Raw genomic sequence first — 17,488 nt, 5'->3', positions numbered from 1 at the left:
CTATTTTCCAAATGGCTCATCCGCTGGCCTGCCTTCTTGCTGGTTCCCAAAAACCTACCCCGTTCCCCCTTGAGGTCTCCGCCCTGGCGCTATCTTCCTGCTGCCTTTCTGCACACGCACATCACACCCCCCGTCACCTCCTGCTCCGGAACCACCAGGCTCCATGTGTCCCTGCCCAGGCTGGTGACCATTCTGGAAGCCTGTAATTGGAGCACCGTGTGCGGAGCCACCGCTGTGTGCCTGCAGTCGCTCAGCTGCCCCTGCAACCACATTTTACTGGCTTGTCGAGAGCTGGAATTTCAGCTCAAGTAAAAATGGTCTCCTCCACTTCGTGTGTTTTTAGATGGTGGCAAAAAAAAGTTTGAGCTTAATTGCTTTGCCTTCACTTGAGCGTGTTCTTCTCTGGGACCTTGCCGAAGACCATGAATAAGACACTACAGATAACATAACGTGTGCGTTGACAGCAGGGTGCTGGAAGGGGGAGGTAAGAGGTAAAAGGTACTTGAGATTCTAGCCTCAAGGGAGGGTCCCGTTCCAGGTGACATCACACCTATGATTGAGTGGTCTTGAATGGAGATCTCACGCTAACATGTCACCAACAGCCAACATGGTTACAAACCAGTGATAATCATTCATGTTTACCAGCCCTAGTATGGTAAAAACTTGTTGACACAAACACACACACATCCAAGGTCACTTAAGCAAGCCTGATTACAGGCCCTGGGAGGAAAGGAAGCTTTTTAAGACTCAGCCCCAAGTCCCCATTTTCTCCAAAGCCCACTTCTGAAAAGTGCCACCTTGGTGTAAGATGTCCAAACTGAGTAGACTGCACTCGTCTGAACTGCCTGACAGTAAGAATACCCTGCTCTGTACCTCGTTCCTCAGGATGAGAGGCAAACGACTGTAAGAAACCCGAAACAGATGGCAGATGATGTGTTTTTTGTCATGACAACTGGTCCATGCGAAACAGCTCAAGCACTGTTAGTGGACGTGTTGCCTGGATACTGATTCATAGAATGTCCCAGAATTTCTTTATGTCAAAGTGAAAGAGATACGTAGCAGAGGATTCTTATGTTTGTTCACGTCTCCCCTTTCTTGCGCAGCACAGCTTTCTGATCAGCCCGTGCCAGTTGACTTTGACCAGCAACCAGGTGCCAAGTTTTGAAAGCTAAATCGACTCCTGATAATGAGAGCTGCGGTTCAATGTTCCCCACATCCACGGGTAGGACGTGGACTAAATCATTCAGAGGTGGGATCATCTCAGGGCATTTGTCCAATTCCTACGTGCGCCTCGGAGCAACAGGGCAATGAGCCTCAGTTAGAGTGAGGTGTGCTGCGTGAAAAGCTGGATGCGATCCTGCAGCAGAGAGCGAGGTCATTGATTCGCGGAGTCCCAGAAGGCAGGATTCCCATGCAGTGACAGGGAACAGGGCAGATTAAATGAGACACTGAGGAAACGTCCTCAACGAGGCAAACTGAGCACAACACAAATGTAGCTCCTTTAAACAGGGCCTGGGGAGAAGCGCAATAACAAGTCAACTTGGATCTAAAAACGGATTCATTTAATAGGCGAAGAGACCTTTGTAAAGGGATGGTGCAGCTGGTGGCGTCCTTAGGCTGTGGGTTCAGACATGGGTTCCGATCGGGCTCAGTTTGCTTGGAGTACGCGTGATCTCCTGTGTTCATGTGGCTTTCCTCCAGGGGCTCTGGTTTCCCCCACAGTCCAAAGACACGAGTTTCAGACGAATTGGTGGCTTTAAATGGCCCAGTAGCGTTTGTGTATGTGCGTGTGAGGGAATGAGTGGGTTTATGTGATTGTCTTGCAATGGAGTGTTAGCATCTCCAGGGTGTACCCTGCCTCTCACCCTGTGCTTCCAGGATTGGCTCTGCACCATGGTGACCCAGCATTAAAGAAGCAGTGATTGATATCGGATGGATGTTGCATGTGGTCTTGAACTGAGCTGGAGACCCTTCTCATGAAACCACAGCTCTACAGGAGTTACCCATCGCACACCTGTCAAACTGTCTGCGTCGCGTTCCTGTCCCGTGCCCTTAGCAAACGGTCATTCATAGACTCGGTCACCCTCATGTTATCACGTGATCTGCAGCTGGACAAAGCGGCTCTGTGCTAAGGGTGACCACGCGTATGTGTTTCTAAAACAAACACTTCTTAGTGCAAGGACTCTGATCCTGGGATTCAACCCTGCAACCTTTTCATCAATAATCAGTCTCGCCACCAGAAAGTATCTCCGCTTCCCTTCTGCATCGCTTAATCATTATTTGCTGACTGAACCGATTCCCACTCATTGGCTGATTTTCGCACATGACTGGACAGCCCTGATTTAGAGACGTCTAAAAATATAACCGAAGAGGACGTCACGTTACGCTCAACGACATTGCCGCGTTCCAAAAGAGTAGCTATTTGCAGTGACGGTGACAGTAACGTGGAGGATGCGGCGCATTTCCGATCCCAACAGGACTCGAACCCATTCTCATCCATGAAGTCCACTAATGTGAAACTGGAAACTGCAAGCAATTATTATTCTGGACCCAGGGGTTTGTAAACAGCAGGAGGCAGTGAGGTGGGAGCAGGCGTGCGTGTGTGGGTGTGAGGCAGAAAACCGTCAGTCATGTCTCATAAACCACGCCTGACGTACCATCAACTCGCAGCAGCTGCTCAGCGGGCAAAGGGAAGAGGGAGGGGAAGGGAAGAGCAGGTGAGACGTGAACCTCACTGTAAATCACCGGCACCTGACAGACACTCTGAAAAGGTATGAAAATTTTGTTCAATTAGCGAACGTCCGTGCGCTGAAGCGAGCTCCATGTCGCTGCTCTTGCGTTGCCAAGGGCCTAATATTTCAGAGAATGAACGAGTGTTTATTGTTGTTTTCCAGCACAAAGCTCCAAGGCGCCTTGAGCCATGTCAACGCCTGGAAGGCGCACGGGGTTGGATCAGATCCTGCTGGTGTGGTCTGAAAGTCCTGAGCCAGCGAGCAGACCCCCTGGCCAGCCGAGCTTGTCCATCACAAACCCTGACAGTTCTCATTGTTGGGGCCAAGAAAAAAAGTCTTTGTTTGGCTGCAATTCCACACTTCAAAGAGGAAACTTTTTCCTTCACGTTCCCATTTATCAACGTTGTTCACCACAAAGTCCACCAGTGGAACATCAGTGTAAGTGGTGCGACCAGCAACAATATGGGGCTTTGGTCCAGCACTGAGCTCTCCCACCACCATGCCCTCCTTGATCACCTTGTCCGTCTTTGCCACAAAGCCCTCCTCCTCCACGAGGAATCATCGTCACCAGCAGGTTCTCTTCTTTCTTCAGACCCCAGTTTCACCGCAATGCCCTCCTCCACCACGAGGAACCATCATCACCAGCAGGTTCTCTTCTTTCTTCAGACCCCAGCTTCACCGTAATGCCCTCCTCCTCCACGAGGAACCATCAACACCACCAGGTTCTCTTCTTTCTTCAGACCCCAGCTTCACTGCAATGCCCTCCTCCTCCACGAGGAACCATCAACACCACCAGATTCTCTTCTTTCTTCAGAGCCCAGCTTCACCGCAATGCCCTCCTCCACCACGAGGAACCATGATCACCACCAGGTTCACCGCAATGCCCTCCTCCTCCACGAGGAACCATCAACACCAGCAGGTTCTCTTCTTTCTTCAGACACCAGCTTCACCGCAATGCCCTCCTCCTCCACGAGGAACCATCAACACCACCAGGTTCTCTTCTTTCTTCAGACCCCAGCTTCACTGCAATGCCCTCCTCCTCCACGAGGAACCATCAACACCACCAGATTCTCTTCTTTCTTCAGAGCCCAGCTTCACCGCAATGCCCTCCTCCACCACGAGGAACCATGATCACCACCAGGTTCACCGCAATGCCCTCCTCCTCCACGAGGAACCATCACCACCAGCAGATTCTCTTCTTTCTTCAGAGCCCTGCTTCACCGCAATGCCCTCCTCCACCACGAGGAACCATGATCACCACCAGGTTCACCGCAATGCCCTCCTCCTCCACGAGGAACCATCAACACCAGCAGGTTCTCTTCTTTCTTCAGACACCAGCTTCACCGCAATGCCCTCCTCCTCCACGAGGAACCATCAACACCACCAGGTTCTCTTCTTTCTTCAGAGCCCTGCTTCACCGCAATGCCCTCTTCTTTCATTAGGTACCAGCTTCACAACCAGGTCCTTAAGTTTCATCTGGTCACCTTCCTCACCAGACGCTCCTCCTACATCAGGCGTAAGCTTCAACACGAAGTCCTCATCTGTCTTGACTCACCAAAAATCGCACTGCACTGGTGAAATCTTTAGTATAATTTGGGTGTTCAGGCCAAAAATCCCTTGAGTTCACATTTGAGGCTGAACTTGTGAGACCTCCCACTCTCGGTGTCATGGTTTCTCGATGACTTTCACATCTTTCGTCCTCTTTCCCATTTTTCAGCAGCGAGACACTGCACACCGAGTTCTTTCTCAAGATTGCGCTCAAAACCACGGCTGTCATTTCTGGCAGGTTTTCCTTGGAGAGGATCCCAGAACTCTCTCAGTCGAGGTGACAGTTTAAAACTGATGTTGACACACTGGTTTTGGGTATGGGTTTCCTGCCGTGATAGCTCAACAAAAACTAGAAGCTCTGACCCCCCAGGCACAAAGTGTGACACACACACAAAAGAGCTGGTGGACTGACAAATCAAACCCGATGCTGAGGAAGTGTCAGAACTCAATTGTTTGCTTTGAGGTTCTCGGTCTGGGGAACCTCAAAGGGGTTTAGTTCCCCTTTTCACGGGAAGGTCACAATTATCATGGAAAGTCCAGGCTGTAAAAAAGGAGCAGCTTCATGGTGGAGGGTGAAGGGGGGGGGCAGGCTGTTAAGGGAACTGTCTTAGAGCTGACGCTGAGAAATTCAGGAAAGTTCCTTGCCACGGTGCCTCGAGGTTTCAGGAAGGCGGACGATGCTAAGGAGCAGCTCTGCAATGGAGACTATCACTCGCCATGTTCTTCCTTTTTCTCCCGGTCAGTGTGGGGGGGGCGGAGGGGGTGGCTGCAGTGTCACATTTTACATTGACAGCCTTTGGGAAAATGATGAAAGGAGGATTCGGTTTGTGAGAATGTCGTGCTCAGGTTCTGCTTGCATCTCCTCCATCGTGGACACGGGTGGTGCGGACAATACGACTCGCTGATTGAAGACGTCCGCAATTTGAAAGCGGCCGTACAGTGCTGACCGCTTGCGTCCCGCAGTTTTACCACGAAATGGTTATTCAATAGCAGAACAAGTATTAGAAACAGTAGTGTTGGAAAGACGGACGTAGTGCAGGTGTAAAAATAAGCGAAGCCCAAGTTGCATGGTAAGTAGAATCAGGTGTGTGAATCACAGTCCCCAGTGGGGTGAAGGTGGTTACAATTACAGGGGCCCCCACTGACCAGGGGGACTCGCTAAATCCAGTCGCTACACAATATTGGCCCCTACTCTATGAATAATTATAGTACATATATTTTACAGCTTAATGAAAGGCTTAATGAAAACCACAAAAACACTCGATTTCGTGAAAGAAGTTTGCCAAATATCTCCCTTTCCCTCTCTAAAAATGCTGTAGTCCGATGGTTATTAATTAGTTCCGCTCAGTCAGTGACAAACAGCAGAGGGAGCCAATAAAATTCTAAGTCCCACCCCAGCTAGTGAACATCAGCCAATCAGAGTTGAGGCTGATCTGAGAACAGGTGAAGTTAGAAGTGAAATTACAGTGGAAGAACAGGAGACTGAGTGATTGAAAATGTCGGGGGGGGGGGGACATAAATGTGGGTATGAGAAACGTAATGAAAAGAAGAAGGAGAGGGAGGCTAGGAGACCTGCTGGATCCCAGTCTATCAAGACCTTCTTTAACAAGACAGGTTAGTGTAGGGATGTCAGTGCGACGGGATGCCGTGAACACATCGTTTCGCCACCCGAGTTACTTTCGCGGGAATAGGACACCTAATAAGAGCTGCCGCCCCCCTGCCCACTCCCCCCTACCGCTACCATAATATCATTTGCTCATTACTGTACTGGCAGGCGCTCACCGAACGATATACGGTCAAAATTCCTATCTTTCTGCGCTATCATGTAAATATAGTTGGTTTGTATGACACGTGGAAAAAGCGGATATGCGTCGTGCCGCTGGGATTACAGACCTGGCGGCTGCTGGTGAAAGAAGTCCATTCCAGGTGTGTGTAGAGGAACGCGGAAGCGGGAGAGGAGTAGGAGCGGCTGAGAAGTGCGAGGACCGGGATGAGAACAGGCAGCAACAGCATGGATGGGAGCGGAAGCTTCTGGGTCCCTCCCGTGGAGATGCGGATGGAGAGGAGCCCTTACCTGTGAGCCCAGAAGCCCAAACTGTGGCCAACTGCACCTGGACGAGGCACATCAGCAGCACGGCGACGGAACTCATGTTCGAGAGCCTCTCTCTCCTTCTCGTCTTTCGCTTCTCCTGGAGGTCCCATGTGCTCCTGCTGTCCTTTTCTACCCCCTCCCTCCCTCCCTCCCTCGCTTGCTCGCTCACTCGCTCACTCACTCACTCACTCGCTCCCTCTCAGTGCTGGGTTGCTGTTCCCATGGCGATGCAGGACTCATGGAACAGCTGCCGAGGCGTTACAGTTGGGAAGATGAAAACATCTCCCGTCTCTCGCGCTCTCATCCATTCCTCTCTCCTTTCCTCGTTTTTTCTCTCAACTGCTCTGTTTTTCACTCTTCCCCCTTCCGCTCCCGGGGTCGTTGCGGAGCTCCGCCGGCCCCCAGCCCGGTTCGAACCCCTGCTCCACAGGAGCATTGAACAAAGGGCACACTGTTGTTGTGTACTAGGGATTTCGTTTCTTGATGCTTTTGAGAAGAAGTGGAAAAGGAACCCGAACGAGAAGCAGGCTATGGGCACAGTGACGGCGAGAGCTCTACCGCCCCCTTGTGGAACCCGGGAACAGCACACGCACACGCGTGCCCGAGCACCCAGGGCCGCACCGCTCTAGTGTTCGCGGTGTGCTGTCAGCACCAGGGCCTAAAGGCGAGCGAGCGATGTGGAAACGGGGCCGGAAGACGGCGACGCTCGAGCCGTTGTGTGAGTCACCGAGATTGTGAAAGAGCAGCTCAACAGCACCCAGTGAGTCAGGCTGCTGAGCTCTGCAAAATTTTCCAAAACAAGAGCACGCAAAACTGGTGCTTCTCTGTGGGCATATCAATGAGGTACAGCTGGCCAGCGAAACCCTCCACTGTTTCCTCTTCAAAAGAAGGGGGGGGGAGAAATTGCTGGAACAGAGAGCGATTCCCAAAGCGCATACACACCCACACACAAAAACACACAATACTGTAAATAAAGCAAGGAGCGCGAGGCGCTGGCCGACAACAGACTGCCTCGAAAACGTCTCAAAGCAGTAAGTTTTTCAAACTAAACACAGAGTACTGTAGCGTGAACTTAAAAAGCAAAAACGGAAGAAAGAAAAACAAGACAGTGCTGCTTTAAAGTGTGGTAACCGCTCGTGTCCCTTAGTTTTACCACGAAATGGTTATTTAATGAGAAGCAGTTTTTCCCCCATGTCACATAATATGTGTGTAATGACCAGTTCCATATGTTGCTTCGGAGGAAATCGTGCGTGTAGTCGAAACACGCAAGTAGTGCAGGTGTAAAAATAAGCGAAGCCCAAGGCGCACGGTTAGTAGCATCAGGAGTGTAAATCACAGTTATTTATTCATTTTGAACATTCCACTTTAATTTTCTGAGTTTAATATTTTCTACCGCAATAATGACTATTCCAATAGGGTTCTCATACATCTTCTGCAACGGTCTGTTCCCCTCGCCCGTGTTTTACACCCACGAGAGGGTGGCGGTAGCAGGAGCACAGAACTCGGGGCAAAAACTTGGAAAGAGGAGCTGCAGGGCGGCGAAGCCGCGCCGGAGGCCACAGTGCAGGCCTCGTGCTTCGTTACCATGCCGAACCGCACACCAAGCGCCCTTCACCTACTGCAGGAACACACTGGACTTGCAGTGAGGGCAGAGGATTTTGAACCTCGGATTGTTCCAGAAGGTCATCTGCAATCAGCCTTCCCATCTTAAAATACATCCGTGGAGTCTTACGCATCTCTTCTGTGTCTTTGTCCTCCACGCTCTAAAGATGTTGGCAAAGTGCTTATATGTGCCTTTTTGTGTGCGTGTGTTTACGGCCAGCACGGGGGGACAAAAAGTCAGCGAATTCAACACCTAGTATCATCGTCCTTCTGAAACTAAGAGCGAACCCTGAAATGAGCAACTTCCTCCTCGACAAAGTGCTCAGCGCTTGGTCTAGATCCAAATCCCACAAAAATTAATGACTCTGAGGTCCTGCAGGGATGGATGCGGGTGTCACGGTTCCGGTCCTGCGACGACCTCCGGCACCAGCTCGAGTTTGATCGAACGGTCCCGGTGAAGCACCTATAAAGTGATCTGTAACCCCAAGTACCAGGAATGACGGAGGAGTCAGGTGACGGTTACTTGGTTTCGGTTACTCATCGCTCTCTCTTTGCGCCTCTCGGAAAAAAACCAAAGGACCGATTGATCCTGGCAGGACTCGAATCTTGGAGAAAAGTACCACGTGGCTTACTGCGATTACTACATTAGCGTGCAGTGCTCTCACATGTGCAGGCGTCCCGGTGTAGTTGTTAAGGACTTTCACTTCTAACCAGATGGGTGTTGGTTCAGAATCCACGGCCTGGTATTGCCGTATCGCTCTTGATGGAGGCATTTACCCCGAAGTGCAACAGCAAAATTACCCAGGTGCAAATGACGCAAATGTTCAGTCACGAACGAATGAACTTGAACAGGTTCCATGTATGTTTTTGGGTGTTTTTTAGCCGTGAGCTCTTTTGCAGGGTAAACATGGGTTCTGCCGGCAGCACATGAGGCTTTTCTCACCAAGGTGTGGAAGGTGTTTGTTTGCTTTTCCAGAACTGGCGCACCTGACAGTCTGAAAATAACACTTTTTGTTCCGTCGAATGGATTTTTAACAGCTCCGGAGAGCAGGCCGTTTTTCCACTCGCTGTTCCTCTGCACCGGGCTTCTGTCCAGATGTGTCCAGGTCCCTCCTGGCTCTGGGAGTCCAGTGGTTTCGTTGAAGAACACACCACAAGAGCTTATGAAAGCTGCTCTTTGTTTACCGCTCTGCTGGAGAATATCGTGGCTGTGCTGCAACGACACCGTCCTCCGCTCTCTTTCGCTGTTTTGCTCTCTTGCGTTCGGAGAACCTTGGTAACTTTTTTGGTCAGGAGCAGGTCTGAAGGAATCACGGGTAACAATGCAGTGAAAATCCCATCGCTGCTTTTCACAAGGGAGGTCAGTAATGATAAATGAACTTTTGCCGTCTTAACCATCCACTCCTACTCTCTGTGCTCTGTCTTGACTGTTGGCCCCTGTAGCTGGAGGCTGGAGTTGCCCATTAGTGGCCTTTGCGTTCCATGTTGGTCATTGGCCTCTGTTGCATTGTGCTCAACACTGTTTGGCCTCTCTGCCCTGTGGTGACCACTATTATTGGAGTTCTTGGCTACCATTGACCGTGAAGTCCACCGTTGGTGCCCGTGGCCTGTGAAGATAACCGTTGGTGTTTGTGGACTCTGCTGACCATCGCTGTTGCAATTCTTCACTAAAGTTGGCGCACGTGGCCTATGAAGACGACCATTGCGGACTGTGTTGAGCACCACTGGCCGCTGTTACGTTACGTTCCGCACTGTTGGCTTCCGTGGCCTGCGATGACCACTGTTGGCCTTCGTCTCACCGTCTTGATCGCATTTGGCCGATGCGGCCCATGCGGACTACCGGTGGTCTCTGCGGTCCAGGTTAACCACTGGTGGCCTGTCGTGCTGTGTTGACCGCTGTTGACCCCCGTTCTTCGGCGTTGCTCTTAGCTGCCCGCTGCTCATCCACTGCTCGCCGCTCCTGTCCGCAGCTCTCTTGCGTTGTCCACTGGGTCCGAATGATGCGCTCTGCTGCCCACGAGCGTCCTGCGCTGGCTCCTCGACCCTCTCGTCTCAGGGTCATGCAAGGCTGCTTCTCATTATGACGGGAATCCATGACACTTGACTCACCCATTTCAGTCAGCCTGGAGCCTTACCAGTAAACAGATTATAATTGAGGCCAAGACTGACGATTGAGAAAGAAATAAAAACAGGAAAATAATCGTAAATGGTATGGGAAACAGGCTGGGGCGACCAGCAATACGGACGCGGAGGAAGCCGGATCCACGGGGCTGTGGGCGAGCGTGTCGTTCCCGAGCACGATTCCTTCGTGGGGGGTTTGCTGCAAGAGCTCATAAACGCCGAGTGAGTTACACGGCACCGAAGGACAGGGATTAGGGTATGGAACATCTGGCAGATGTGTCCGTGGGAACGAGAAGTCAATCGAAGCTGCCAAGTGCAGCGGCCCTCGCTGTTCGGAGCGGTGCCATTCGGTTACCCGCAACGCAACACACCACACTTTATATGAAGTTCTATCGCGTCACACGAAGCGTTCACCTCCTCAGCATGTGGATCTCCAGCAGTCAGAGCAACGCCGCCTTTTTTTTTTTTTTTTAACAGCTTCCTTGTACGGGAGGGGGGGTTGCCGCCCACCATCTCATGGAGCTGCACACACTGATTTCGGGCCGTTTTCGAAAAAAGGTAGGGGGCACCCGGATTTGAACCGGGGACCTCTTGATCTGCAGTCAAATGCTCTACCACTGAGCTATACCCCCTGTCCTATACCTACACCCTCATTGAGTCAATAAGTAAACACAGTCACACGTTGCTGCCGCCCAGCTCTTCTAAGAACAATGTGAGCTGTTAAACACACTCCCACACTTGTCATGGGGGTATAGCTCAGTGGTATAGCATTTGCCTGCAACTCAAGATGCCCCCCATTCAAATCCAGGTGTCCCCTGCCTTTTGGCAGAAAACAGATGGACCTAATTGGGTTTTTAACCTACACCCAAAGCTCAGCCATGTTGATGACTCGCTTTCCGGGGCACCGAGAGGACAGGAAGGCATCGGACAGGTCGAACTTAATGACGATGAGCTGAGCAGAGGATGCGTCGAACTAGGCTCTATTCCCTGGGTTCGGCTCCGACTGGGACCTTTAACGGCACACGTCACGCTTCCAAAAGACAACTGACAGGCGCACATACTAGTTTCCATGGGAACAGTGGAAAGCATCACAAGGGTCTGGTACAAATAGTTATAAAATAAATGCTCGTGGGCTAGGAACACAAACACTGAACTTCTCCCAACTGTTCTAACCCCCAGTAGATTAGCTTACGTTGCTTGGGTTCTGGTTCTTTGGGTGTTGATACAGATGAACCTATTTCACCCGACGAGGCCCCGCACCCACAGGGAGACTCACACCAGGGTTGACACCTCCAGCTTTGAAAAATAAGGGACGCCCAGAGAAGAGGTACGGCTTTAACGCAAAATATCAGCTAAAAGTGTTTTGCGATGTTTTTAATATGATGTAATAGCATATATTCCTCATACCTCCGAGGAACTGATCGTGCGTCCAGGAGACCCCACCGAAACGGGCCACACGCGGCCCCAGAATCACGAGGGACGCAGTGCGGAATTTCGTCCCTGCCGGCCGGACGCGTACCGCGGTGAACCGTCGCCGCTCGCATTACCAGCGGAGCACTAAGGTTCCTTGCGAGCACCGCCTGCAGAAAGAGCCCGACTGCAGCAGCAGCAGCTTCCATTTTCCATCCGTGGAAAAACGCTCGGGTCCGAAGGCGTAAAATGGCTCCAAAAAGCAGAAAAAAAAAAATCCCAAAGAAAAACACGGTGAAGGTCTGTGGATGATCAATATCAAAAGGTCAGAAGATGCACGAAGCTCTTCCCACAACTCATTTCTTTCCGGATGCTGGAAACACATGAAAGTGACCCCCCGGGAGGCTTCCCGGAGCCGGGGAAGGGCCACTCGGACTTTATTGGAGTCGGCCCTGCGCTCACAGGGACTCCGCATAGATGCCTTCACATAAAAGGAGGCACGCACGCACTCACGCACACCTCCAGCGTGCCACAGAAGAACACACTGTGCGTTCTCTCCCTGCCCGTTTGCTTACGGACTAAACCGGATCAATAACGGTCCGGATCTCCTTGCCTCCTCCCCGCAAGGAACGGAGTCGTAACACATGAGGATGTGCTCAACACCCCAAACGCAGCGTCTGCGGCAGCTCTTCCGTTTCCTTGTACGACCGCGGACCGGACCCCACACGCTCCCCGCTGCGTTTTTCCATCCGTTTCACCGTTACGTTATACTGGTGCGTAAATATACCCACTTATTTACAGTGTGTGAGTGTGTGTGTGTGTGCGCGCCCGCCCAGTGCATTGCGTGCTGCTGCAACCGAGTGGAACTTCAGTTACCATGTCACAATGTCCCCTTTTATGACGTGTCACAAACGTAGGTGTGCAGGACTACACTCCCCTTGTACCGCGCTTTTACTCAGCAGCGCGTTGCTCTGCGTTCGGAGCCTGCGGCAGCACCGGAGCTCCGCACGGCCTCCCCTACCGCATTACCTGGGTACGAGGAGAGGCGTGCGACGGGTCTGGCGCGCACACACATACTGTACGCTACACCCGCTGAGAGTGTCCCTCCCTCCCCTTTCTCTTTACTCTTTGACCCATGAACTCTCGCAGGTACAACAGCGACGTCTCCTCTCTGACACGTGCATCACCAGGCCCTTAACCGCTGGGCAGCTGCAGGGAGCTGACCGCCGAGACAGAACAAAACCGCCCGCTCTTCTCCTTCCCCGGCTTTCCAGCGCCGTGCCGACAGGGCAATCGTGAACCTGCGGTCGGGGGAAACTCGTCACCCACGCGTCACCGACGCCCATTTGCTCTTCCTGCAGGGCTTGCAGGCCAAACGGAGCAGAAAAGACCGACAGGCGGCAGCACGGCGTTCGGAATGTTCTAGACCGGCTCATTCATTCATTCATTCCTTTTCTACATTTTTTGTATTTTTGAATAGCGCGGTCTGCGACAGAAATCCCGGTCATTCGTATGCGTTCACAAAAAGAGAAGCAGGGACCTCTTGATGTGCAGGGAAAAGCTCTACCACTGAGCTATACCCCCCACACCGCTGCCCTCCCAATGGACCAATGAGTAAGTGACCCCGCATCACTCGGGGTTCCACCCCTTCAGCAGGACGAAGACATGCGGCGCCAAAAATGAGTCTCTCAGCTCAACCGTTACCTTTTGAAACACAGTAATCACTTTGTTTTTTACTCTGATCCCACAGAGAGTGACCAGCAAGAAGAATCAACGGCCCTGAACCTTTCGGTCCACCTGGCGGCAGCCACTCGGCACCCCTAAAAGGCAGCTCTGCTTCCGATTCATAGATCGAAGCCAATAAGGACCGCTGGTAACGTGGCGATTAGGGGTAATTCCTTCGGATCCGAAGGGTTTCAGGTTCGAACCTCGCCTCTGGTTGCAGTACTCTTGAACAAGGTACTCACCCCAGTAAAACTACCCCGCTGAGACGAAAGTGCTCAATACATTTAAATGACAAGAATAAAGTTGAAAGAGTTAAAACAACCTCATACCTTTCCCACGAAGGTGGCCGATCGCAGATTATTCCAGAATGAAAACAGGAGGCCCACCAAAGACAGCCGTGCCAGTAAAAACCTTTGGGGGGGGGGGGAGATGAGCACCATCTGAAGGGTAACCTATTGCCATATTTTAGTACCCATCTTATGTGACTCTAAAGGTCTCCCTACCCTATGGATGCACCACCTCGTCCGTGGTTACGACTCTCACCTTGACCCGGTGACAGCGATGCCCCCTATTTAGGATCCAAATTTCACCTTCGTTCACGCAAATGAACGAGGCGAACTCGACTGCAGAAGTCGTCGCAGCCGGAACCAATTAGCCGCGCTCAGAATCAATCTCCACGCGGAGCCGAGGGACGAGAGCACGCCCGCGTCGGCAACGAGCCCTCGTCGAGTCATCACCCCGACTCCGCGTCCTAAGAGCCTTCAGCTCTGCGCTTGATTTCCTCTCGTTTTCACCCCGACGCCGGTGAAAGACTCCCTTATGCTCAGATGCCACCGAGCAATTTTTCCCCAGAATGACGGCGCGAAGCGTCCCGTCGTGATTTAGGGAGCAGCAGGGTGTGGGACTCGAACCAACAACCTATGTGCTTTAACTCCCTCTCTTTAACCACAGTTACAACCCAGCGCGAAGCGTCCTGTGCTGTTGAGCCCCACCGCGATGGTAAAGACTCAGGGCTCACGGCTCTCCTGGTGCACGAGGTGCGAACGGCGGCGTTTCCCTGCCTGGGAAGCGGGAAGTGATTAAAATGCAAAACGGCGAGCGCGCGTCCCGACTAGCGGAGCGTGATTCGCGCAGACGAGGGGCGAAGAGCGGCCGCGTCGGGGGCGGATCAAAGCCGCAGCCGTTATCTACGGCTGCTTTGTCATAAATGTGCCATTTGCCCCCGGAGAAAGAGATACCGAATGTAAATCCACTCGCTTTGAGGAGGCGTGACGATACGAGGAAGGCCTTCGGGGAATCGGGTGCTGGCGTCAATTTGCAACCATCGTTCATCACGCGCCTGATGCATTAAACACTGCTCCACCTATGGACTGAACACGGTACTGTACGCAGATCTTTGCCAAAAAAAGCAGAGAAGCCTTAAAAAATGCAACTCCTGGAGGCCCGGAGAGAATACACAGGGGTCCCTTTGTCTTCCCGCACGTCGAACCTCTGGCGAAGACAGGGCCGTGCAGACATTGTCACGATTGCCCCGTTGCATTATGGGAACACCGAGACCGCTCCAAGAGCCGAGCTTCCGGAGAGTTTCCAGTCAGACCTTCTCCGTCGCCCTGGATGCGCTGGGGTCTGGCGGGACACATTTGGTTGCGGTTTGGACCAGAGCATCAGGCCAATATTCGCTAATCTCGCACCCGGGTTTCTTTTCATAATAGTCTATCGCTTCCATAAGGGAAGGTGCGCCGAAAGCACGGCCGTTTCACCCATCCAGCGATGGCCCCTCTTCCTCGACCGCCTCCGCTAGCTTATTTAAGACGAAGTTGGGCAGAGCAGAGCCGGCGGCGACTGAGGAACTGAGCTCCCGGCCAGAAGGTTGCGGGTTTCGGTACAAGTGCGGGTCAGAGCCAGTCCTGAAAGGGAACTGCGCTGCTTATTTTCCTTATTTTAAATCGAAGTGATTCACGGTGTTTGACCCACTTTTGCGGCTTGGTAACTTTTGCTGGAACAATTAACGGTAAGGACCTTGTTCAAGGCCTCTACGGCAGTAGGTGGGACTCAAACCTGTGACCTTCAGGTGTACGGGAGGGAAGGAAGAAAGATTAAAGAATGCACGTACGCACAAAAGCGTGAACGAAACACGGTGGGACGAAGGCCCCCAGGACGGTTCAGCGCCGCCTGCTGAAGATGTGGGTCGAATCCTTCCGCATGCAAACGACGGCTCTGCGTGCGTCGTACTGCACATTTATGCCTTTTTGTGCAATCCATCCCGCATTTGACCCACTTCTCCAAAACCAGTTTCAAACAACCATAAACCCGGTCGTGTCTCCGCAACACGCGGCAGAGCTGCACAAACGCACACTGCGGTCACGTCGTTAAATCTGTGGCGCACAAGGCGAAAACACATCACAGCTGCGATGGGTCACTAATGACTTCTGGCTCCCGTTGCATTTCTATACGAGTCCAAGGAAGGATCCGAAATATAATCCCAAGTAGCGAGTTCGAGACGCATGCTCATTATTCCTATTGGAGAACGACAGCCAATGGATTCCTCAGCCCCTCCCACTGCTTATAATTCACATTTATTTGACCCTTTGCTCCAAAGTGACTTAACAGTGATTTACTCAATTATCCAGCTGGGTAATTGTACTGGAGCGATTTAGGGTAAGTACCGTGCAGCTGTAGGTGGGATTCAAATCCACAACCTTTGGGGTCAAAGGCAGCAGCGCTAAGCGCTATGCTACCCCACTGTAGCGGTGTAATAACATGGGTAAATAAGAGCGCGTTCCCCAACACTTTAATCTTCCCTCTTGTTCGTAGTTAAGGGACCTTTCAACTGCCTCCTATTTGTTCTCTTCGTGACAGTGACATCAGACTTGAAGCACCAGCCAACAGGGGATGCCCTGGGGAGGGTTTACTCAGGGGGCGGAGCCTGTGGCATCTACCGCCTCCGTCCACGTGGAGATCATTGTTCGCGTCGAGAAACACCCGCCCGCCCTTCTGTGGAATTGTTTTTGGTGCGTTTTGCACATCCTCGCATACTTCCAAGGTGACGAACGCGTCTTCTGAAACGTGGAACGGCAACACACCTATGCAGGCAGGCTGTGGTTGAAATAATCTAGTCGCTATGCCCCTCGGAACTGCTGAATCCCTCACCTGCGTCTTTCACCCTCACTCCTCTCCCCGTCTAACTGCGCCGTAAGTTTGCTTCACACCACTTGCCCCGATCACCTTTCCTGTCAGACCCAGTTCAATTGACGGCTGCTCCTTTAGTAGAAAATTGCTACCAATACCACTGTTTCTGCCAATCAATCCATCAGTCAAACTGGCACCAAGAGTGGAATTGGACAAACTAAGCGAGCTTTCGTGATCGCGCTGCCTCCACCTATGTTCTTCCTCTCTTGGCCAAATACAAATCAGGGTAAACGGAAGTGTAAGTCACTTTAGAGAAAAGCCCTAAATGAATGACGGTTAACGCACCCCCAACTACTGAAACATCTCCACTCAGAACCCTCTTTCTCATTTAGCTCAGCATGGGGGGGGGTGGGCAGATCCCCTTTGTTTCATCTATTACCAGCCTCTAAGTAGTCACACCCTCCCCCCCAGCACACCTCCTGCTGACGTGGTAAAGTGGAGGAACAATCACTATAAAGCCTTTGAAAAAAAGAAGTCATTGATGGAAAACTACAGTCTCAGATCTATATATGGCAGAGTATTTAGTTCTCTGCCCTGTGGACTGGAGTCCCATCCAGGGTGCACCCAACCTTGTGCCCCGTTTCCAAGATAAGCTCCCCCCCACCCTCACCCTGCCCTGGACAAGTGATCAAGGAGAATAATAGGGCCACCTGCAGCCCATAAAACATGTGGTCAATCTGAGGAGGCAGGACAGACCTTAGTTTCTGCTCCTCAGCAAGGACTTGAGTAGCAGATTGACCCATTGATTCCCTTCCATGATCATGTTGTACTCCCATAATTCCACATGGGAACTGAAAATCACTATTATTGATCAAAGACCCCTGATCAACCAATGAACAAGCACCTGATGTGGTGATTGAATCTAGGCACCCCTGAACACCCAAGGTTTCAGATTGCTTGTGCAACAGAGATAATGGTCCCTGGAAACAATACATTGATTTTACATTATTTTGCCCGCTAATTTTTAAACCTTCCGCCAGGAAAACGCTGCAGCGCGCATTAAGACTTTCGGCATGTGATAAGTTTACGTCCAACTCTCCCCCCATATTTATAATTTCCTTTCTGAATG

General features: G+C 51.7%; 1 protein-coding gene and 1 non-coding gene across 2 annotated transcripts in view; both read right to left on the bottom strand.

Moving 5' to 3' along the window:
• LOC108941785 (plexin domain-containing protein 1-like) overlaps positions 1–6,457 on the bottom strand; it is a 29,761-nt gene extending 23,304 nt beyond the window's left edge. The window contains exon 1 of the mRNA XM_018764629.2: positions 6,355–6,457. Within this exon, the coding sequence (XP_018620145.1) occupies positions 6,355–6,430 (76 nt within the window). The 5' untranslated portion in view covers positions 6,431–6,457. The remainder of the gene's footprint in view (positions 1–6,354) is intronic.
• Positions 6,458–10,655: 4,198 nt separating this feature from the next.
• trnac-gca (transfer RNA cysteine (anticodon GCA)) lies at positions 10,656–10,727 on the bottom strand. Its single transcript has one exon. It is a non-coding gene; the product is annotated as a tRNA-Cys (tRNA).
• Between the last annotated feature and the right edge of the window lie 6,761 nt (positions 10,728–17,488).

This window comes from Scleropages formosus, chromosome 8 (genome assembly GCF_900964775.1).
Source record: "Scleropages formosus chromosome 8, fSclFor1.1, whole genome shotgun sequence".
Taxonomy (NCBI): domain Eukaryota; kingdom Metazoa; phylum Chordata; class Actinopteri; order Osteoglossiformes; family Osteoglossidae; genus Scleropages; species Scleropages formosus.
The sequence above is the reverse complement of the archived record's forward strand: the minus strand, read 5'-3'. Positions and strand labels throughout refer to the sequence as shown.